Source organism: Heterocephalus glaber, unplaced genomic scaffold (assembly GCF_053883595.1).
Source record: "Heterocephalus glaber isolate CG9 unplaced genomic scaffold, H.glaber_assembly_v1.0 deba00001550, whole genome shotgun sequence".
NCBI lineage: Eukaryota > Metazoa > Chordata > Mammalia > Rodentia > Bathyergidae > Heterocephalus > Heterocephalus glaber.
Genome location: NW_028258343.1, coordinates 11,011,147 through 11,033,462, shown reverse-complemented (window position 1 = coordinate 11,033,462; position 22,316 = coordinate 11,011,147). Strand labels below are relative to the sequence as shown.

Here is a 22,316-nt window from a genome sequence, read left to right as displayed (position 1 = left end):
TTTCATTTTTATGGTTTTTACACCTTCACCAACTTGGAAATGACCACTAGGAAAAGACACAAGGAGCTACGGCTTATCTAAACCTGCGAATGTTTGCAGGATGTGAGTTGAGAAGTGGAAAAGGCTTCCTTATAAGTTAGAAGTAGGTCAAACTTAGCACTGTTCCTTACTTTTTTTGTTTTTGCCTTAAATTGCTAAAACCAATCATTCTCTAGTGATTAAGCCACACGTGATTTCTTTGCTCAAGAAGTCTATGCCAAAATCCACATATATTAGAAAGGAAGGCATATATGACGAAATTTATGATCCTGGCATTGTCTGGTTACCACTTAAGTTTTAGATACATTTTCTTGAAGACACAATAGAAGATTCTCTGAAGAGTTGGAACACAAAACAAAAATAAGGATCTGATCAAATGAGAGTAGCATTTTATTTTTCAAACGACTGATACATTGATCAACAACAATGTACACAGTGGTCCTCAGAGGAGATACAAAAGCACAAGATCTGCTTCCAAGGTTTTGGGAGATAATCTGTATGCTGCCATAGATTTATGAAACAAGTTAACAGTACCCTTTGTTATATATGAAGTGCTGAAAATTGTTCAGATACAGGAGGAGAGCTGAAGAGTTAAGAACTTCAGGTCTATCATGAGCACAGGCTAGTGTTTGATGAAGACAAGAAAGAAACTAGCTGAAAGAGTCACTCTGAGCAACTGAGGACAGGAGCTGAGACTTTATCCCATGGGGACTAGGCAGTCCTTACAGATGTCTAAATAAATAACAAGATGAGCTGGTTGTCTTGGGAACTGTGTTGACTGCAGGTTTGAGCTGGGAGGAAAGACTGGTTAGGCAACCGCAGAAGAGTAAATCAGCCAGGGATGGTAACTAGGAATGAAGGGAAAACGAGAAGGAAAGTTTATTTTTATTTAAATGCCTGGACATGGAACATTACTCAAATGAAAGGGCAAATAAAATCGCGAGGTTTCCAGCCTGAATGACTCAGCCTGAAGTGGGAGAGTTGTTGAGTATCTATCTGCTAGGTGACTTAGGAAAGGGGAAAGCCCCAAGTCTCAATGAGCACAATCATGGAATCATGGGATTTTAATGCTAGCAAAGACCTTAGTCCTTTTATTTTAAAGGAGGACAAGTAAAGCAAAGGAAGGGTGTGTGACTCAATCAGGATGGTGAGCAGTGAGTGAGTAGGGCACTAGGGTAGGAGAATCCAAGTCTTCTTCCACTATGTCACCTTCTTCAATGTCTAGCTCTGGACAGTGCCTCTCCAAGTTCACCAAATTAGACCGAAAATAAATCAATGACGATTTTAAAAACCCTCAGCTCTTTTTCCTCTCCTAATGTAGGGATCTTCATGATACAAGTCTTGAGAGTCATTTCGCTGAAGGATGACAAATTATGTGAGCTCTTTTCCAAGGAACAGTAGTTGGAGGTAAAAATGAGACCATAAAGACTACAAAGCAGTCTTTGTAGTTTTCCCATCTCAGTCCCCCACCCACGCTGCCAGATTACTGCCATTTTTTCTTTATCTTAGTTCCCTTGAGACAGAAGTGGATCCAAGTCCAGGGAACAGACTCCCACCAGCCAGCAGCATTCAGAATCACCGCCCCTTCGGTCCCTCTGTTTGCCGCGGTCACGCCTTCCTGCGATCAGGCAGGCGGCGTCTCTTCAGTCCCCAGTCGTAGGTAAAGCATCTTCCAAAAGCAGTCAGGTCAGGCCCCTCCCCAGCTAGATTACTTCGCGGGAGGATGCCTCGGTCCCTACGCGGGAAAATCGGGTCCCAGCACGGTGCAGGCACTGAGCACAGCCCTCGGGCACCCCGAGCTGGCCGGCGGGGAGGCCGTGAGCGAGACTGGAGAGCTCACCCCGAGTGCGCCCGCGAGCGGACAGGAGAGCAGCGCCCCACACCTACCAGAAAGCCAGTCGCTCTTCTTGGGCCTATTTCCTCTGAAATGAGCGCTCTAGACTTCTCCCGAGACTGCAAGATTGTAAGATCGAACAGGACTTGGTACCGTGGGGGCAGAGCCACACCCGGCGTGGGGAAATCGCCTCGCAGGCGAAGGTCGCTCGGGCCCAAGTTTCCAGGGCCGGCGCTCCGCGGCAACGGGGCGGGGTCAGAGGGCGGCGTGCACGCCCCTGCCCGGCCCTGCGTGCGCGTCCCCGTGGAGCAAACCACCTCGGCCGGGCCGAGCCAGGCCGGTGGGCGGGGCACAGTGGGGCGGGGCTCGGAGGAGGAGGCCAAGGCTGAGGAGAGAAAAGGCGGCGGCCGGGCGGCGACCGGGAGAGGCGCGGAGGAGGCGGGGAGCAGGCGGACGGTCGGGACCGGTGTGGGGCGCGGAACGGCTCCGGACAGCGCGGAGCAGCCGGGCACGGCGGCCAGGGCCTGGGCCGTGGTTCGGCGCGGGCCAGTGAGTTTCCCAGGGCCCGCGGCGGGAGGGCAGCAGGGGAGGCGGCGGCCGGTGCGGGGCGCAGGCGGAGCGGCGGGGTCGGCGGCGGGGTCGGCGGCGGGGTGGGCGGACGCGTCCCGGCCCGGCCGTCCCGCGGCGAGCGTCGGTGGCGCGGTGTGGGCCGCCTGCGTGGCCGTGCCGGGGAGGTCAGCAAATGGCGACCCGAGCCCGAGGCGCTGACTCCCGGTCACCCGGGCCTGCGCGGCGACGAGCGTGGGCGGAGGAGGGCGCAGCTCGGCGGGGCCGGGAGCCCAGCACCCGGGCCCTCCTCCCCTGGGCTTTTGGAAACTTGAGTTCATTGGGGACCAGCGGGTTAAGGTGCAGACTGAAGCATCGTAACTCTCCGCGGGATGAGCGAAGTTGGTAACTTTTCCATTCATGGCGGTGAGAGGATCCGCGTCTTAGCTTCGGCCTGTGTTAAAGGGAAACTTGTGGATTTTGTCCGACCCGCGAGGTGACTTGTGTCTTATCCTGCGCCTACTCCTTGCGAGTGCACTGTTTGGAAGGAGAGGACACGGAACGCGTGGCGGAGTCCAGGCAATCAGTAAATATGTTTTTAACGTGACAGCGCGGTCTGAATTCGCCATGGCCCTAGTACTCTGCTCCCCACTCCCTTGCTCTTGATTTTCTTCTGAGCCCTGTCGTCTCAGACCGAAGATGCTTGGGAAGGAATTGACATTTTCTTCCATGATTGTTTTGTTGACTGTGGTCCAAGAAGAAGTTATTTATGGGTATTCTGATAGCAGTGTAGATTAACTGGAATCTTTTAATGCAAACTCCCAAACTTTCTACATCTGTTTGTTGAATTTCAGTGCTGTGTTGTGTGCCCTTCAGAGACCTGCTACATTATACCAACATGTTTTGCATTTTTTCACATGAAGGTTTTCCAAAGCAGTCCAATTGTTAACTTGGCAAAAGGATAAGAGTGGCATAAAATACGCCTTTAGGTTTTTTCTAAGAGGTAGATTTCGATGTTCAGCTTTCGCTGAATCACTCTTCTTTATGCTTAGTCACTGTTTCTCAATTTAGAAGTTAACTGGGGATGACATGATGTTTTGCTTACTTCTTAAATTGCCAATTTGTTTTTACCTCGTACTTTGATGTGGTAAATATACTGTTACTCTATTTTAGAAGAAGTGAGTCGACTTTTTTGACTGTTATGAAAGAACTGAAGTTTGTTTCTTTAAAGTGTGTACTACCATAGGTGTTTCAATTCAGTTTTTCTGTGTCTAGCATTGGGAGACCTGTTTTTTTTGCTTATTTTTGCTTTTTAAAGGCAAGGTGTCCTGCTAAAGAATGATGTTAAAAAGCAGCGCAATATAATTAATTGTTAACATTTTGAGATAAGGTATAAAGAGAGGACTTTAAGGTCACCAAAAAAGGCATTGATTAACGTGCTTGCTATTTGAACGTTTCTGAAATGTGACACTTTTAGTGGGATAAGGCCTATGCTATTTCATGTGATTTTGGATAATCTTTGAAATTAGTTGCTAAGACCGCTTATTTTGATAAAAAGAGTTACTTCAGGCTGAGCATTGTATTTGTAGAATACTTGAGTTTAAAGTCTTGTGTCAAGGCTGTATTAATTTCAAATTCATTATGATGAAATAGACCAGATACACCTTGGACAAGTCCAGCACTTCTGTATTGGTGACTGTCAATAGGTGCTAGATACAACCATATCTCAATTAATAACCAGTCTTTTACCAATAAAATCACTTTTTTAAAGAGTTAAGTGTTAGTACTAGTTATAGTAGCTCCTCATATGACTGGATTTAATAAGCTTTATAAGTTTAAAGGACCACATTCCAAAAATGATACATGAAGCTTTGTATATAAATCTGGCTGTTGTGTAAAGCAAATACATCCACTTTCTGAGAACTGCATGTCTGTATTCTGTTGGACATACTCATAATTGTAACCCAGCTTCACAGAGTTCTAGATTGTTTTCAGACTAGGAATTGCCTTGAGGTCACAAAGCTGAGACTCTGGAAGCCCACTCCCTGATTATGTGATACCCATCTTAATAAACTGAATTCTTCCATTTGAGTGGAGGTTTTTAAATCTAAGTATCAATTCAAATAGGTTTATATCTGAGTATTTAATGTTTATTAATATTTCAATTTCTGGTGTAAGTTTGATAATTTCATTTGTTTCTCAGACAACATTGCAAGCAGTTAGAACTTTCACTTTTGGACTCACTGCTCTTCATGACCATATTTAGAAATGGACAATATATGTTTTGATTATATCACATCTGGAAGGATAAAAAGTTGAAAATACTTTCCATATAATTAGTAAGTTGTATAAATGAGAACCAGAGTTTCACTAACCCATTTAGCCATTTTGGACTGAGGACATGTGGTTTGAGTTGGGAATTTAAGGGTAGTGTAGTTTTAATCGTGTCTCGAAAACTCCTTGGCTCTCCATTCATTCGTTTATTTATTTATTGCAATGAGTTGGCTCAAACCCAGGGGCTTGTACATGTTGCTTTGTCACTGAGCTACATCCTCAACTCTCCTTCTCCTTTTTTAAAAACAATACAGTAAGATGTCAAGCTGAGGACCACATTTATCAGGATTCATTTAAGACTGAATGCAGCTGATCAGTGAATCAATTTGGGAGTGTTTGTTTTTGTTATGTGCTAGTGTCTCTTAACTGTACAGAGGATGAGATTTGCCCTAGAGGAGCAAATCAGTAAGCTTGCTAAATCAGTAAGATTGCTAAATTTGAAATTTCAGTCACGGACTTACTTATTTACTTGTAATAATGCCTAATTAATTAAACAAGTCTGTCTAGTTCCACATTAACCTTACATTGTAACAACCTCTTATTGCTTAAGTAGAATTGTTTCATCTGTACTAATTGTAATATTAAGCAGCAGGCCAATGCTACCTCCTATTTTGAGCTGCTTTTCCTCACACTGTACCTAATAAGATTCATGTGCATGTGTAGATGCCATCGTCTTTCTTTTTGAACCGTTCAGTTTCAGTTCAGCTCAGTTTCCTAATAACTAGCCTGCAGGATTGATAAGAACATTAAAATAATGGAATAATATAAAGGTAAATGCTTTCTCTTTGCTGTTTTTTTAAAAACTGGACAATTCAGTTAATTTTTTAAAGATTAAATGTTTTTATTTTAATGTAATGCAAGTACATATTAATAAAGGAAATGGAAAAGCACTCTTCTATGAAAAAATAAAACGAAATTAGAGAACAGCGATAGTAATACACTTTATTGTGATCTTAAAGAGTGACCAAAATGATACTCATCAAAAAATCAAATAATAACATTCTGGCAAGGATGTGAGGGAAAAGGAACTCTTCTACATATTTGGTGTACAAATATGGTCCACAAACACTGTGGAAATTGCTGTGGAGATTCCTCAAAAAAAAAGTAAGAATAGAAATTCCATTTGACCTAGTTATCCCTGTTTCTAGGTATTGTCCCAGAAGAGTTAAAGTCATCATAATACAGTGATAACATGCATACCTATGTTTATAGTGGCACAATTTATAATAGCTAGATCTTGGAAACAGTGTATATATATGTCAATCAACAGATAAATGGATAAAGAAAATGTACTTATACACAGTTTTACACTCCTCTCCCATAAAAAGATAAACTTTAGGCATTCATAGGCAGATAGGTGCAACTTGAGTCAGTTTTCCTTGACTTGCCTTTCTCATTGATTTACTTTTTTAACAAGTGGTTTATCTTACTCCATAAATAATGCTTGGAATGTATTATGTATTTCCTCAATAAATGTTTGAGCATATTGACTTTTTGTGGTAGATTCAAGGAAGTAATTTTGTCTCAGTTTGATTGTCTAATGCTAGATCTGTAAGTTTGTATCTTTTCATGCAGTATGTAGTTTTCCATAAAATCAAGAATCTCATTTTGGTTTGGAATCCATTTTATTTTGTTATACTCTAATTCTTTCATTAATGTATTTATACAAATGAATCCTTAATTGAGGCAGAGGTTTGAATTCAGGGAACATCAGAGTGAATGAGACTGAGATGGTTCTGACTTTCATGGAGCTTGGAGTTTTCCTGAGGAGATAGATGTAAAACACAATAGTGATTTTCTGTCACTAGTAATACCAAGAAAAATGCATCGTGTAATGACCCTGCAGAAGGAGGGATCTTACCTTGTCTTTGGTGTGCATGGGAAAGTGATAAGCTGAGGCTTAAGAGTTGAGGAAGCTTGGCAGATGTGTCTGTATCTTGTACCCAACAATCCCGAGGCAGCAGTCTGTTTTGAGAACAGTAGATGACTTTTCTAAGCACATTCTAAAATCCTGTTCATTTGTGATTATTTACTTAATCCTATGTTTTTGTTTTTTGTGTTTTTTGTTTTTGGTACCTGGGGATCAAACTCAGGACCTTGTGCTTGCCAGGCAGGCGCTGTGCCACTGGGCTAAATCCTATGTATTTTGATGAATTGAGAACAATTTTAAGGATACTATCTCTATGCCTTACATCAGAGGCCGATAAGGGGGATAGTGAGGGCTAAAAAACACAATAGAGACTTGTGCAATTTCAAAGTTTTGGGGGGGCCCAGGAGGTCAGTGCCTCAGAGTGGGCAAAGACAAAGACTCCCCGAGCTGGCCACTATTTATTGGGTGCACACAGTAATTGGAGGGACTGTCGGGTGACTTAGGGGGTTAGGGGGCAGCAGTGATCTTATGTCTGATCTTGTGCAGATACAAATCTCAAGCTGGTGTGGGCGGGAAGGAGAGCTTTCCCACCTCGGTAGGTGGGGTGACTGAGCTTGGCCCTCGTCCCTCCCCAGGTGAAACCTTTCTCTTCTGTGTTACTACTTGATTCTCAAGGAACCAGAAGGTCTCCAGCAGGTGTCACCTTGCCGTTGAGCTCCACAGCTTCACAGACCATTGAGTCCTCTACTGTGACCAGAGGCAAAACGAAGTTGTTTCCCATGCCAGAGCCAGCTCTCTGGCAAAGCAACATTGGACCTTAGACAGCTATCATCATACTTTAATTATGAAATGATTTTCCCCAAAAATGTATATAGAAATACTCCCGATGCCTTAAATGACAGGATCTCATTTCATTGTATGGGAAAATGCCATGCTTGAAAACTATTTTTAAGGATTGCTTGTCAGCTACACAATATGAGTTGGAAAGGAACTTCTATTAGAAAAACTTCAATCTATTGTAAAGCATTTCATCACTTACAAATAGGTTTTAGTCTAATGAAACTTTTCCCAATCATTCATATTTAAGTATAAATTAATAAAAATCTGCTTTGGCATGTTAGGATTTTAATTCTAGTGAGGTTTTTTTTTAATGTTAAATTTTGAATAAGCTCATCTGGAACCTTTAGCCTCAATTTTATCAACTTTTCTACTGGATCTGCTGTGTCACTATTCAGTTGATAAATCATGGATTGGCATTTTTAAAAGCTAATTTCACAGGATTTGTGAATTGTCTTAATTAGGTAGTAGTAATCTTGATTAAAAAGAGGATGAATCTGGTAGAGTTTTGAAAATGAAGGCCATCGCCCATTATATTCCCCAGAATATTGCTGTATTTTCTTTAATATATTTATAAAATGAAATTGAACTTGATTCTTTTTTTGTGTATTTTGAGAATTGTTAAATGCGTAATATTTCATATGCTTATACTGAGTGTCCATGTAAATAATTTAAAAAATAATTTAAAACACACATGTTCAAAGCAAAGTAATGTGCTTTTATAATTAGAAAGGGCCAAAAAGACTTTCTTGACCACAAGGGTTAGGGATTAAGTGTTGGAATAAACTACAAGCAAAGTTGTGCAACCTCCATTCCTCAAATAACATCTTAAAATTGAATCACCAGTTACTGAAGAGCTGCCTTATTAAACTTTTATAAGTAAACATGTCTGTTACTGTTCTTGCCCATTGATCACCTATAGATTTAAGTCCTACCTCTCTGTCTTAGCTAGGTAGATGATCTTTGGTAAAGCTTTTCTGAACCACAATTTCATCTGGGATGTTAGGAGTTATTAAGGGACTTGGTACTTGTAAAGGAGAATAAAATATGTACATAATAAGTGTTCCCTTTTTCCTTTACTTCCATAAATAGTATTATGCATTTGTTGCTATGGGTGCCTTCTTTGTTTAAGTTTTTTGTTTTGTTTTTAATACTGTTATTGGAAGGGGAATTGTGTAAAAGAGGCAAGGACAGTTACTGCTCTGTTCACATTTAGCCCAGAATTATAGCAGTTGCTGTTTTAAACGTTTTTGAATTAAGTCATGTAAAAAGATGTGCTCTACCTGGTATGATTGTGTGATGATGTGTACAGTAATGTAAAGTATCTCTACAATTCTAAAAGCAGTGGTCACTTCTGTTGAAACTACTTGTATATTTAGGTTTCTCTCTTAGCAACAGTCAAGCTTATAACCTTCATCATGTGAGATGAACTCTAGTTGCAAAATAAGAAAGCTACAGCTGTTTTCACAGTCTAATCACTCAGTAAAGTTTCTTAATTTTTTAAAGAAAAATAAAGCATGTTTTCATAAATAAGAGTAACAATAGTTATTACACTGTGTATCATTATCTCCAAAGTAGTTACTCAGTACAAGACATCAATCAAAACAAATTCTTAGAAAAAAGAAACAGATAATAACACATTCTTTCCAGTGGACTAAGGTGAAAATTGTCTGCTTAAATGACAAATGTTTGTCATCATTGTTCTGTTGTTTCGTCTACTGTATTATGAGTTTTAATGTGTCTTTTTATTAACATAAAATTTATGAAAATTAACTCTTAAAAGTTTTTTTATTTTGTTTTGTTTTTTGGCCATACTGAGATTGAACCCAGGCCTCTCATATTTGCTAGGCAAGTGCTCTACCATAGAGCTACATCCCCAACCTTTTTTACTTTTTTATGAGACAGGGTCTTGCTAAGTCACCCAGCCTGGCCTCAAACTTGTGATCCTCCTGCTTCAGCTTCCTGAAGGCATGTACTACAATACCTAGCTCTAATTTCTAATTTTTTAGACAACTTAAAAGTAGTTTTGGTGCCAAATCAGTGCCTTTTTTTCCTTGACATTAACAAACATTGTAATAGCAACTCAGAATTTTGCTGCTTAATCAAGAAAAATGCTATCAGCAATGATTGGGTAGATTTTTGTTATTCAAGTTTCAGGAGGATCAAACTTTAACTGGAGATAAAGATATAGCAATTTGGGAAGTGATTATTGTAGCCACCTGGAATCGAGATAGAATATAAGCATAAACATATCAGACCAAGTAATGTCTGTGACATGAGTGAAGAAAATAGCTGCTCATCTGCTTATCTAGAAAATTATGTACTACAGTGTAATTTGGAAATACTGAGCTGAGCTGCCTGTACCTTCTGCAGGTAGAAATACACAATAAGTAGCCATTGGGGTCCAGAGTTTGGAAGAGGAGTCTGGACCAGAGGTATAGTTAAGTTTTCAGAATATGAATGGCAATTGAAACTTTCGGAGAAATTGAGAGCATCCAGAAAGAATGTGTAGAATGCACAAGAAGTGATGTGGAACCCTGAACAGGTGTAACATTTAAGAAAAGACTAAAGAATAACCAGAGGTAGACAGAAAACTGGAGAATTGTTAACAACGTGAACAGTAAAGCAGGTGACAATTAAAATAGGGATTAATCATTATAACCATATGGCCAAAGAAGATGGTCTAGAAAACATTTTTCCTTTGAATTTAAGAGGCTCTCAGTAGAGCAGTTGTAGTGAGGGGTAGTGACTATAAAGTCAGATTAGGGGGTTGAAGAATGTATATGAGCTTAGAAGATTCATTTGGTGTTTGTTTTTCTTCTGAAAGTTTGACTGAATAGGAAATAAAAATGGTAGCGGAGGGGGGATGTTTTGTTTTTACCACAATAAGAACAAACCAATAAAGAAAGTGAAGATTACAGAAAAAATAATTCAGAAGGCTTAAGTATAATCACCATATCATGCTTATGCTTTCTCTTATTTTTGTTATAAAAGTTTTCTTGATAAAAGTTAAAATTCTAAACTGTGTTTTGTGGTGCATGCCTGCAATCCCCAGCACTCCAGGAGGCTGAAGCAGGGGGCTGGTAAGATTGAGCTCAGCCTGGGGAAATTTAGCTAGACCCTGTCTCAAAATAAAAAATAAACAAAAGCTGGGGATGTAGCTCAGTCCAAAGCCTCTGTGTTCAATTCCTAGAATGGAAAAGAAAAAAGCAACAACAGAAACCAGAGTTAAAATTCTAATTGTAGAGCAGGAAAGACTAGTAGGTATCTGTAATCCTTTCATGTTATTTTATAAATCCTATTTTTCTGTTTAAAATGTTCACTGACCTCCAGTTACTAAAGTAAACACCCTGGAGTAGTGTACTGCACTTATGATTTGCCTCATTCCTTTCTGGCCTCGTTTCCCACAACTACCTTGGATTTCACCTTGATCCAGCAACATGTTTGTCAGCTCAAGCTCTTCTGTATTTGTGTATGCTTTACTTCAGCCTCGAATACCTCCCTTTCTTACTAAATAACTTTCCCATACTTAAGGCTTCTCATCTTTCAAGGCTACTATGCATTCTTTTCTAACTCTTACCCAGTTATCTTCTCTGTGTTACCATCTTACTTTATCAATCACATAATGTGATGGGATTATTACTGTATGACTTGCTGTAACTCCTTGTAAGAAGGCACCGTATCTTTATATTGCCATACTAAACACAATGCCTAGAGTCTAGTAGCTGAATACATTGAATGATGAGTGGAGACGGAAGTAAGTATATTGCCCACAGCCACAGATCTTGAACTAGAACTTTTATTTTCTTGATAAATTCCCTATATATTTCACTTAGAGCTAACTCTTGTTAATTTGTAGAATATTAGGCATACATAGGAAAGATCAATATGTATATGAAATTTCTGTATTTAGAAGAATATAAAAGAAAATTTCTAAAAGTTCTAGTTCAGTATATTAATGAAATCCATATTATTCTCAGGAATAGGATGGAGGTGTCTGCAGTGTAAGGTGTACCGTAGTCGATTTAATTGAATTTAAAAAGGTAAAACTAAAGTAGTCTCTGAAATCTAAAAATTGAAATACACAACATTATAGGCATTAATATAGTACACAGTACTAGAATTTAAGTATTATATTTTAACATGCCTTATGGTCGTTTTGCTTATAGTATGTAAAAACAAACTTACCACATTTTAGAGTACTGAATTGTTATTTGAAATATTTTAAGTTCTTTCAAAATATCTTGATCATATTTAAAATTAATAGTTTATATGCATTTTATGTACTACACCCTCAAATAAGCTAAAATACATCAGTGATTTTAATTTATATCATTAAACAATGTTGAAAACTCAAACACTTTCTGACTTTTTTATCTTTTCCATTTCAACTGCTAGAGCTGGACTGGCCATTATGGAGGAGGACCTGCAGCATTCACACTGTGTGAATTGTGTCAGTAGACGGTGTATGACCAGACCAGAGCCTGGCGTTTCCTGTGACTTGATTGGTTGTCCATTGGTTTGTGGAGCAGTTTTCCACTCTTGTAAAGCTGAAGAGCATCGACTTTTATGTCCATTTGAACGTGTGCCTTGCTTAAATAGTGACTTTGGATGCCCATTTACCATGGCTCGAAATAAAGTTGCTGAACATCTAGAAATGTGTCCTGCAAGTGTGGTGTGCTGTACTATGGAGTGGAACCGATGGCCTGTGAGTTACGCAGACCGGAAATCATATGAAAATCTAAGCAGAGATGTTGATGAAGTGGCACAATTAGATATGGCCTTGGCCCTTCAAGACCAAAGAATGCTCTTAGAATCTCTCAAAGTAGCTACTATGATGTCAAAAGCAACGGATAAAGTATCTGAACCTAGGGAAAAAATACCAGTTAAATCAAGTGTCCCAGAAACACCACATACTAATGGTTTGGTGTCTGTTGATGAATCTTACGGTGCACTTTATCAAGCTACTGTAGAAACAACTAGAAGTTTGGCTGCGGCTTTAGATATCTTGAATACTGCCACAAGAGATATTGGCATGTTAAATACAAGTCCTTGTGCTACCCCAAATGAAATGGATGAAGGAAAAAACACCAGAGAAAGCTTGCAGGGTAGAAACTTAAAAGACCAGGACCATCTTTATGAGGACGAGATAGGGGCAGTAGGTGGAACTGACCGTAATGGCACAAGTCAGAATGCCCAGTCTGAACAAAATAGTTCCAGTGATTTATTATGTGACTTGAATGCAGGTTCTTACGGCTCTTCTGCTCTTTGTAATGGCTTTCCTTTGGAAAATATATGTCCACAGGCGAAAGACCAGGATCAACAGAATAACTTAATAAATGGAGAATGTGTGGCATCAGATGATACTTCAGAACCTTCCAGTTCACTTTCATTAGCAGCACAACTTAGGGAAGTAATGCCACCCAGTGCTTTGCCTAATGGCACAGTTCAGCATATCCTCATGCCAGATGGTGAAGATGAGGGAGAACTGTACTGGAGAAAAGTAGACTTAGGGGACTTGAGAAATGTGGATGTCTTCTCTTTTAGTCATACTCCTTCATTCAAATTTCTTTCTAATTCATGTTGGTCTAAGCCAAAGGAAGATAAAGCAGTAGATACATCAGACTTGGAAGTTGCAGAAGATCCCATGGGCCTCCAAGGAATAGATCTGATTACAGCAGCCTTACTGTTTTGTCTAGGAGATTCTCCGGGTGGGAGGGGTATATCTGATAGTCGCATGGTTGATGTTTACCACATTGACTTTGGGACGCAGACTTTTTCACTTCCATCTGCAATATTAGCCACAAATACAATGGTTGGAGAAATAGCTTCTGCTTCAGCTTGTGATCATGCCAATCCACAGCTTTCAAATCCAAGTCCTTTTCAGACACTTGGACTGGATTTAGTATTGGAATGTGTTGCTAGGTACCAGCCTAAGCAGCGTTCAATGTTTACCTTTGTGTGTGGACAGTTATTTAGAAGAAAAGAATTTTCTTCACATTTTAAGAATGTGCATGGTGACATTCATGCTGGACTCAATGGCTGGATGGAACAGAGATGTCCTCTAGCGTATTATGGTTGTACCTATTCTCAGCGAAGGTTTTGTCCATCAACACAAGGAGCAAAAATTATACATGACCGCCAGTTGAGGTCATTTGGAGTTCAGCCATGCGTATCTACAGTATTGGTAGAGCCTGCTAGAAACTGTATGTTGGGATTACATAGTGACCATCTGAGTGGTCTTCCTTTTGAGGTCCTACAACATATTACAGGTTTTCTTGATGGTTTCAGTTTATGCCAACTCTCATGTGTGTCCAGATTAATGAGGGATGTGTGTGGCAGTCTCCTTCAGTCTCGTGGAATGGTCATACTGCAGTGGGGGAAAAAGAAGTATCCGGAAGGAAATTCATCATGGCAAATAAAGGAAAAGGTTAGTTTAATTTTTTTTTTTTTTTTTTTTTTGGTACCGGGGGATCAAACTTGGGTCCTTGCACTTGCACAGCAGGCGGCGAAACCACTGAGCTAAATCCCCAGCCCCGGTTAGTTTAATCCTAACTATATTAATCTTTTACTTGACATAGACATCTAATAGATATATTGAATTAATAGTTAATATTTTGTTTTAGAAATTGAGCATCCCCAAAAATTTAACTAAGAAAATATGATACAGCATATATTAAAATGATAATTAAGAACTAGAATATTTAGAATTACCATGATCATGGGCTTAGTATAAATTTCCTAGATCTAGATTCTCAGCTAATAAGGCAAAGGGCATTTCTTTTTCTTCAGATGAGCAGTTCTATCCTTCTTCAATTCTACTGTATCAGCTTTGGGCCCATGTTACCTAATTTGTGCTCCACCTGAAGCAGCTTGACCGTAAAACCATGAAGAAAATAAGGAGAGGGTTTTCTTTTGCTTATGATTATCTGTTTCCATTCTTGGCAATTTCTTTTTTAGAACTTAGTTGTTTCATATAGAACATAAAGAGAGATGAGAAAATGTTGCAGCTACTGCTACAGTCATACTTCTAAGTGACCAAGGGAGTATTTAGGGTACAAGGACCATAAATGGATGAGGAAGTGTCTTAGGCTGAAGTAAGATTAGAGTAGGATAGTGGAATGTAATATTGTAGATAGAGACTGAGTCTACCCTACTTTTCTCTAGTTTTTATTTGAGGCAACATGCAGTGGAAACTAGAAGGCATTATAGATACCTGTGATTGAAGGTGTTTTTTAAATTTTAAAACACTCATAATATGAAACCTTACACTTTATAAAGTAGAAACATTTTTGATGAACTTCGCATTTGGTTACAGTGTTCAAATTTCTGGTTACTTTTTCCTTGGCCCAGTTAGGTTTTGTCTTTTACTTACCACTTCAGTTTTTCAGAATTCTGCATCTACTTCTCTGTTTTCATGAGGCTTTGATCACTGAAAGAACACAAATTATTTTATAGTTTTTTTTTCAAAAAGGAATTTTGGTGGCAGAAAATGTCACCAGTTATGTGTGTTTTCATTTTCCGGATGATTTGGTGCCTTTCTTCCCTTTGGGACGGGACATTCTATGTATCACCTCTTTTTGTCCTTATCCACTAGTATTAACATATGAGGTGAAGTATTTTCTGGGGACTGATAATAATTCTTTCAGAGATAACATCTGGTCTTCAAGTTTAAGTTGCCATCATTTACACATCTATAAACTGGCCATTTTCTCTACTAAACTCCAGAGCACTACAAAGTGTGGTCATAGTGTATGGGGAGTGTTTATGTCTTTACAAGGTATGATAAAAAATGTGGTAGATGTTGCTGGCAAGTGCCATCTGACAGAAAGGCAGGCTTATGAAAATGTTACGGTCTGTCCTCATCTACCTTATTCACCAGATGGACCTTATTCACCATATCTGGCACTGTACACTTCGGACTCTTCTCCGATGTCAAAATGACTGAAAGGTTTTGAATTGATTCAGGATACCAAGGCAGCCTTGACAGCACAACAAAAAACACTTATGAAAGAAGACTTCCAGCAGTGCTTCAGGAAGTGGCAAGAACAATGGGAAAAGTAAAAAGCAAGGGGAAGTATTTTGAGGAGGATATGTCTTTCACTGCAATAAATTTTTGAAAATTAAACATTCACCATTTTTTGTATCACACCTTATATATACAAGCATCTACTGGACATCTCTACTTGATTATCCCACAGGTTTCTCAAACCCAACATGTCCAATCCACTCTGTTCCTCTTCCCTCCTCAACCTCAGATTGGAGAGTTAGGGTTGACTGCTTTTTAACCCTGTTATTTCTGTACCTAGGTAAACATGAAGTCTTGAATATTCTTCCTTTTTCAAAACTCCTCTCAAATTTGCTTCTCTATTTCATTCCCATTATCCTAGTTTAGCCTTGTCTTTGGTTCTCTCCTACATTGCTACCACAGCTTTCTCCTAACTGGATTTCTTCTTACAGATGAGGCCCTCTCCAACGCATCTGCTTTTAAGAGTTACAATATATATTTTCTTAAATACAATTCTTACATTGTCACTACAGTGCTTAAAACTTCCTTAATATTTTTGTCCATTGCCCTGGGATATAGGCTAATTGCTTTATAAAACATTTAAAACTTCATCATCTCATCCTTTTTTTTTTTTTCTCATTAAGTTTATTGGTACATTTTAGGTATACAGCAGTTACATTCATCATTGGGAACTTGTACCTTTACCTGATATATCTTGGTTCTTATTTTTTCCCCATTCCCTTGCTGTCCCTTCAACCCCTCCACCCCTCCCTATTTACAAAGACTTTGTTTCCATTTTTTCCTTTTCTCATATTTTTTCCTTTTCCTTCTTTCCTTTCCCATAACCCTCCCACTTCCCTTACCCCATTAGACCTTTTCTTCCTATTTCACATTATCAAATACACATTTTCATCCTTATTTATACCTTTACTATTCAGTATTTACACGTGTGTCCTATTTATTTCACTTAAAGCATAGCCTCAATGTGCATCCATTCAACTATAAATGTCTTTAGTTTCTCATTCTTTATGGCTAAGTAATACTCCATTTTATAAAAAAAAGACAATCTCATCCTTTCTTGTCTCTTAAGTTTCTTCCGTCACTTTATGTTCTAGCCATATTCACTTATTATCCCCTGATGCTTTCTTTCTTGCCTTATGACCTTCGAATATGCTGTTCCTAGTACCTGTCTTTAAATACCTGCAATGTGCTAGATTGTGTGCATTAATCCTTTCATTAGCTTATTTAATCTGTGGTCATCACTTTACAGATGAAAAAACAGTAAGCGTCTTATCTAAATAATTGATGGATCCGTTCTAATTTTCATTTTCTTGGTATTTTCTGCTTACTCTTTAGGTCTTACTTCCTGGAGAAAGCCTCCTGGTACTCTCCTCTCTTTATTGCTGTGGGCTCCAGTACCTGGTCCTACAGAAGCATTCATGCAGCTGTTTTGAAATTTATTGATTGTCATTTTCAATCATAAGTTCCTTGAGAATTAAAACTCTGGCAATCAAAATATCTCCTGTCTAGCATAGCACCTACCATTTATTAGGCACTTAGTAAACACTTTATGGATACCTGAAAAGTAGTCCCATTACTGAGAAACCTTATCAGCAAATGGGAGTCAACCCCCCCTTTCTTTGCTTTGCCTGTTTTTCCTGAGTTTGTTTCACTGGACTCTTAGATGTATGGAAGCTGTGGTTTTGTGGGTAAGAAGAATGTAAGGGAGGCTAGTGACATCTATACTCTTGTTAGGTCTTCATTGTCTCCTGGAATGTCACTCCACACAAAGTAATTGATCATAACCCTAAGGAGTACAAGGAACACCCTTCCTGCTAAACAGTAGTGACTTGCTGTGTCAGCTGAAAAATACTGTACTGTAGTCTCAGAATTTGAACCCATCTGGCCACCCCGGAAGTTCTTGAGAAGTTGTACTCTGTGCTGAGGCCTCCCAAAATACTGCTACTTTCAAGAGTATGTGCTGTATCTGTGGGTTCTGTGTCTGTGGTTTCAATCAACTGCTGATCAAAAAGCACTTTAAAAAAGTTGTCTGTGTGAAACATGTACAGACTTTTTTCCCAAGCAATACAGTATAACATCCTGCCATTTACTTTGTATTAGGTATTATGAGTAATCTAGAGACAACTTAAAAGTTTGTGGGTAGATACACAGTTTCTTTGCAAATACTATGTCATTTTACACAAGGGGTTTAAGTGTCACAGAGTTTTATGTCCTCAGGGCATCCTGGGACCAGGCCCCAAAGATAACCAAGAGACAGTTATATTCTCTAGGTATTTACCTGTTGATGAACTTAGCCGGAATGCCCAGGCCTGTGCTGCCCCATCCATGCTTGTTACCCTATGTCTCCCCTGATCTGCATTCGTCCACCTTACATATATGTTCAGTACCTTTATGTTTTCAATTGTAAAGACGAGAGAGGGACACAGTAGTCATTGCTCAACTAAGATGATAATGTCTCAGGGACTGAAGCTGCTCACTGAACAAAAGGGGAATCAGCCCATATTTTTGTCAGCAGACACATGAACAGGGTGGCTGGTGAGTATTGTGCCTAGAAACATGAAAATAGGACCTGTTTTATCAACGTTCTTTGTATATACATTTTCAGAAACATGAAAGTACCTATGTTTTAAGTGTTGCTAGGTACCTTTAGTATGTGTGAAAAGTGGAAAGATGAGTTACCTTACTGCACAATATTCTAGGGTATTTTTAATACATTTTGTATCATGTAATAGGAATGGGAGAAAAAGATAACATTTATAATGTCATTTTCTCCAAACTATGGATAGTTATATTTAAGCCATTTTGACAGGAAGAGTGTATGCACTGTATGTTAAGAAGTGGCTCTGAATTCATGAAGTTACCATTTTTAAAAATTGTTCAATAAACCAGATTTGCTGTGATTTTTAATATTGGATTCTTTGTTTTGGTTATTTGTTGAAGTCATTATCTCATACAAGTCAGTTGTCTTATATTTTCCAAACAGATTTATGTCTAAATGGTTCTTTTTATTTTTTTTAAATTTATTTTGTGTGTGTGGTGTGTGGTTATGGAGGATCGAACTAAGGATCTTGCTCTTGCAAGGCAGGCACAGCACCACTGAGCTAAATCCGTGGCCCTGGATCTTTTAAATTTTATAGCTCACTACTTGAAACTATATTGGATGTTTCCCTACCAGTAAAAGTATGTTCATGTAGAGTAAGAAGGACAGTTTGACCCTGTAATTTGACTTACTTAAATCTGATGTAGAATTTTCTTCTAGGTATGGCGATTCAGTACTGCATTTTGTTCTGTTACTGAATGGAAGTTTGCTGACATCTTAAGCATGGCTGACCACTTGAAGAAATGCAGTTACAATATCGTTGAGAGACGAGAGGAGGCTATCCCATTGCCGTGTATGTGTGTGACTCGAGAACTCACTAAAGGAGGACGTTCGCTGCGCTCAGTTTTAAAACCTGTACTTTAAAAACTGTAACTTGCACATACATGCAAGCACTTGGTATAATTTCTTTGTAATATGTGACACTTTATTAATGTATTAAAGATTACAACTAGCTAAATTTATTGTCACTGTGTATATATAATGTTTTGAAGTGACATATATTTTTATAAAGTATTTAGTTGGAAAAAAGTTGCCTTAACGTTTGAAATGTGTGAAATTTTTGGAACTTGCTGGACAGGGTGACTTAATCTTTAGCTATATGACTTTCAGAATGAGTATCTTTCATGGTGTGCATATTTTGGTTCTTAAATTTTTTCGTAAAATTAACAAGATCCTGACCAAACAATTTACTCCTCATGTTTTTTGTGGGTTTGAAGCCCCGTGAAATCAAAATGTAAAACTTTGAATCAAATTTTGGCAGCATAGGTTTTTCATTCAGATAAACATTTTCAATTGCTTAAGTACTGCCATAAGATCAGTATAATGTGCTCCCTTTCCACAGTTGCTGATGCATATGTGATCTCCAGTATGTGAAATATGATTAAAAAAATATGGTGAATATTTACATTAAAAAACATTTATTAAAGTAAGATACATTGCCATTATTCTTCCCTTCTGCATCTTAAGTGTCTTTAGTTGGGGTGTTATGACCACCTAAATCAGCTCAACATGTTTACCTTTCATAGTCATTGTAACTTTGGGGAAGAGTTGCATGGTGCCAGATCTGGTGAATAAGGTGGATGGGACACATTGTAATGCTTTTATGAACTTGCTTTTCCATTTGATAGCAGCATTCACTGTACGTTTTGATCACACTTTGTAAAGAACTCACAAAAGAGGACTTCTTGAACTACTTCAGAAATTGGCAAGAATAATGGGATAAGTATGTTGGAAGCAAGGGGGATTAATAATTTAAAAAATTTAAACATTCACTGAATATTTTGATCACTCTTATTAAATATATAAATCACAATATTTAAAATAACAGCTAATGTTTGGTAATGCCATTTGTTTTAAAAATACAAAGATGTGTTCATCTTACGTTCTTACAACTGTTATACAGTGATCATTTACACCTTTTGTTTTTATTAGATGCCAGATCCAAAGACTCTTGGCAGTGTTTTACCTGACAGGTAAAAGCAAAACAAGCAAACAGAAAGCAAGCCTGTGAATTTGAAACAATTCATGGTACTATATTTGCTAGATATTTAATATTTGAGAAGCAAATATACCTCATTTTAAGTGAATATGGCATATTGTATGTTAATTTCAAATATTCAGAATGTAAAAGGGCTTAACTTTTTTCATAAGCATTTAAAATTTTTCTTATTGATGTTTATAAAAAATACAACTGAATGAAGCATTTAAAAATGTGAAATTTTGTGTCCCTTATGTAAGGTAATGATTGAGCAGAAACTTGTATTGATTGACAATCTCTTCAAAATGTTTCCAAGTTAATTCCCCATACACATCTGTATTAGAAAGTAAGAGTGAGTGGTATCTTTGTATAAAGAACAAAATATGAGGACAATTTTCAAAGTCCTGTTTTTGAAATATTGTTTTAAAATTGATTTATAATAAAGCTTGATGTGGTCACCTTAGAAAGGAATATACATGTTGTATCATATTTAAAAATAAATTGCAAAGATGGGGACATATATTTAAATAATTTGTCTTAGGTGAATTCTGGCATTTGATAAGCTGAAATGGTGAAAAACTACCTTGTAATAAGTGGCAAAACTAATTGTATCTCCTACATTTGTCCTTGAGAGAGCTTTATGGTTACTGATTCATGATTCCCATATATGGCAGTCAGGCTGGGCAGAGGCGTTCCTTGGGCATTAGAGAATTCTGAACTGCTTAAGATTTGTTTTGGTTGAATCAACTAATCAGTTTTGCTTCACCTGTCATTTTAAGTATAGAATACTTATTTCTCAGTGCTTAAACTTTCTTTTTCAACTGCAGGATGAAATTGCATAAAATGTCTGTGTTTCTGTGAAAAAGCTAGAAATAAGGTATCAAGTACTGTAAAATATAACTCCATCTTTTAAAGTTTTGCTGAAGAATGTGTCTATGATTAGGCTACCACTAGCATTAACTTTTTGCTTTATGGTGTGCTTTATTAAACCCCATGATTTTTAAGCTTAAGACTTCTTGTTTCCACACTGGTTCATGAGCTATTTAACATTTTTCCACCTATATTTCTTTTACACATCTTTTGCCATTCTTTTGTTTGTTATGCCACCATAGTATTTTGTAAATATGTTTTCTTTGTGCAACATTTGTTCGTTCTAATAAAATTGTTTTCCCTTTATATGACTCATTATCTTAAAAAGCTTTCATTTAAATAAAACTTTAGTACTTGTTCAACAGATTCCACACACAGTTACATGTTTCTGTAATACTGATGTCTGCATGTTATAGGGGTTGCTGGTTATCATTGCGGAGTAAGGTTTACTGGTGAACATTAATTTTTTTTAATACAGTACATATTAAAAACTTAGCTTTCTTTGTCCTTTTTGTGTCCTGCAAGTAGTCCTGTCTAGGGTAATTGAAAGGCTAAAGAGTTTCTGGCATGATCATTTCTCTAAAACTTGTTATGAGAACCTTCTACGTAGCCTCTTAATAAGCATGAAAAAGTATGTACAGTGGCCTAATAGATTGTCATTTGAGAAGTCTTTGTTCATTGATTTTGCTAACCAGCAACCCTGAAGGGCAAGCATCAGGGTGGAAGGAAATAGCTGAATTCACTTTTATTTTCTGCCCCCTTCCCTAGTACTATTCTGCCTCCCTCCCTCCTTCTAGTCTCTCTACCCCTCCTCTTCCTCCCTCCCTCCCCTTTTGAGACTTGCATATCACTTGAGGGAACAAGCAGTTTGCTTTAAGAAGGTTTCCAGGTGATTCTGATTCACAGTGACATATGAGATCTTAGAGGAAGTCTGGCCCATGCTGGCTATATGTCTGTCCTCTAATGTGTTATTGGAGTGGATATATGTGAAGGTCCACAATTAAGAATAATGATAATTTATTGATATTGATGGTTAAATTATATATGTTGTCTATATCTTAGAGCCATATGACAGAAATACTATGTAGTTAGGGTACTGTGATTGTTGGACTTTTTGAAAATTTAATATTTACTACTATTTAAAATTTCACTAGTGTTTTGCCAGCATTTGTTCTGTTGAAGGGTAGTAGTAATGTAAAGTTCATTAGCACTAATGTTTAGCCTGGTTATCGCATTCTCTTGCTTAGTGGTTGTACTTGTGTGAACATAATAGATAGGATAAGGAAGGAGTAGAAGTAAAGAAATATTGGACTAAATCCTACAAAAATATTTATAGGGATCTATCAGTAAGATCTGGTTTCTGGTTTATCAGTAGTATAG

At 38.1% G+C, this 22,316-nt stretch overlaps 1 protein-coding gene and 1 long non-coding RNA gene across 5 annotated transcripts; one reads left to right on the top strand and one right to left on the bottom strand.

The window, feature by feature from the left end:
- Positions 1 to 411: 411 nt before the first annotated feature.
- Positions 412 to 2,174, bottom strand: LOC147824240 (uncharacterized). The gene is made up of 2 exons (XR_015442630.1): positions 1,927 to 2,174; positions 412 to 887 (listed from the first exon to the last, which is right to left on the bottom strand). It is a non-coding gene; the product is annotated as an uncharacterized LOC147824240 (long non-coding RNA).
- A 67-nt stretch (positions 2,175 to 2,241) lies between these two features.
- Fbxo30 (F-box protein 30) lies at positions 2,242 to 21,242 on the top strand. 4 transcript variants are annotated; one of them, XM_004846017.4, is made up of 3 exons: positions 2,242 to 2,422; positions 11,859 to 13,890; positions 18,749 to 21,242. In XM_004846017.4, exons 2-3 carry the CDS (start codon positions 11,875 to 11,877, stop codon positions 18,950 to 18,952), a joined length of 2,220 nt encoding a protein of 739 aa, XP_004846074.1. In that variant the 5' UTR covers positions 2,242 to 2,422; positions 11,859 to 11,874; the 3' UTR covers positions 18,953 to 21,242. The 4 variants fall into 4 exon arrangements, with proteins under 4 accessions (XP_004846074.1, XP_021114938.2, XP_021114937.1 ...); XM_021259278.2 differs by lacking the exon at positions 2,242 to 2,422 and adding an exon at positions 2,528 to 2,820; XM_021259279.2 differs by lacking the exons at positions 2,242 to 2,422; positions 18,749 to 21,242 and adding an exon at positions 15,343 to 18,742 and having other exon boundaries at positions 2,526 to 13,890.
- Positions 21,243 to 22,316: the final 1,074 nt, after the last annotated feature.

Excerpts from the sequence above, each read along its gene's own strand:
- Fbxo30 (XM_087190266.1), top strand. The coding sequence starts at position 11,803 with ATGTTGAAAACTCAAACACTTTCTGACTTTTTTATCTTTTCCATTTCA. Across the intron at positions 13,891-18,748 it reads CATGGCAAATAAAGGAAAAG|GTATGGCGATTCAGTACTGC; the intron begins GTTAGTTTAATT and ends ATTTTCTTCTAG.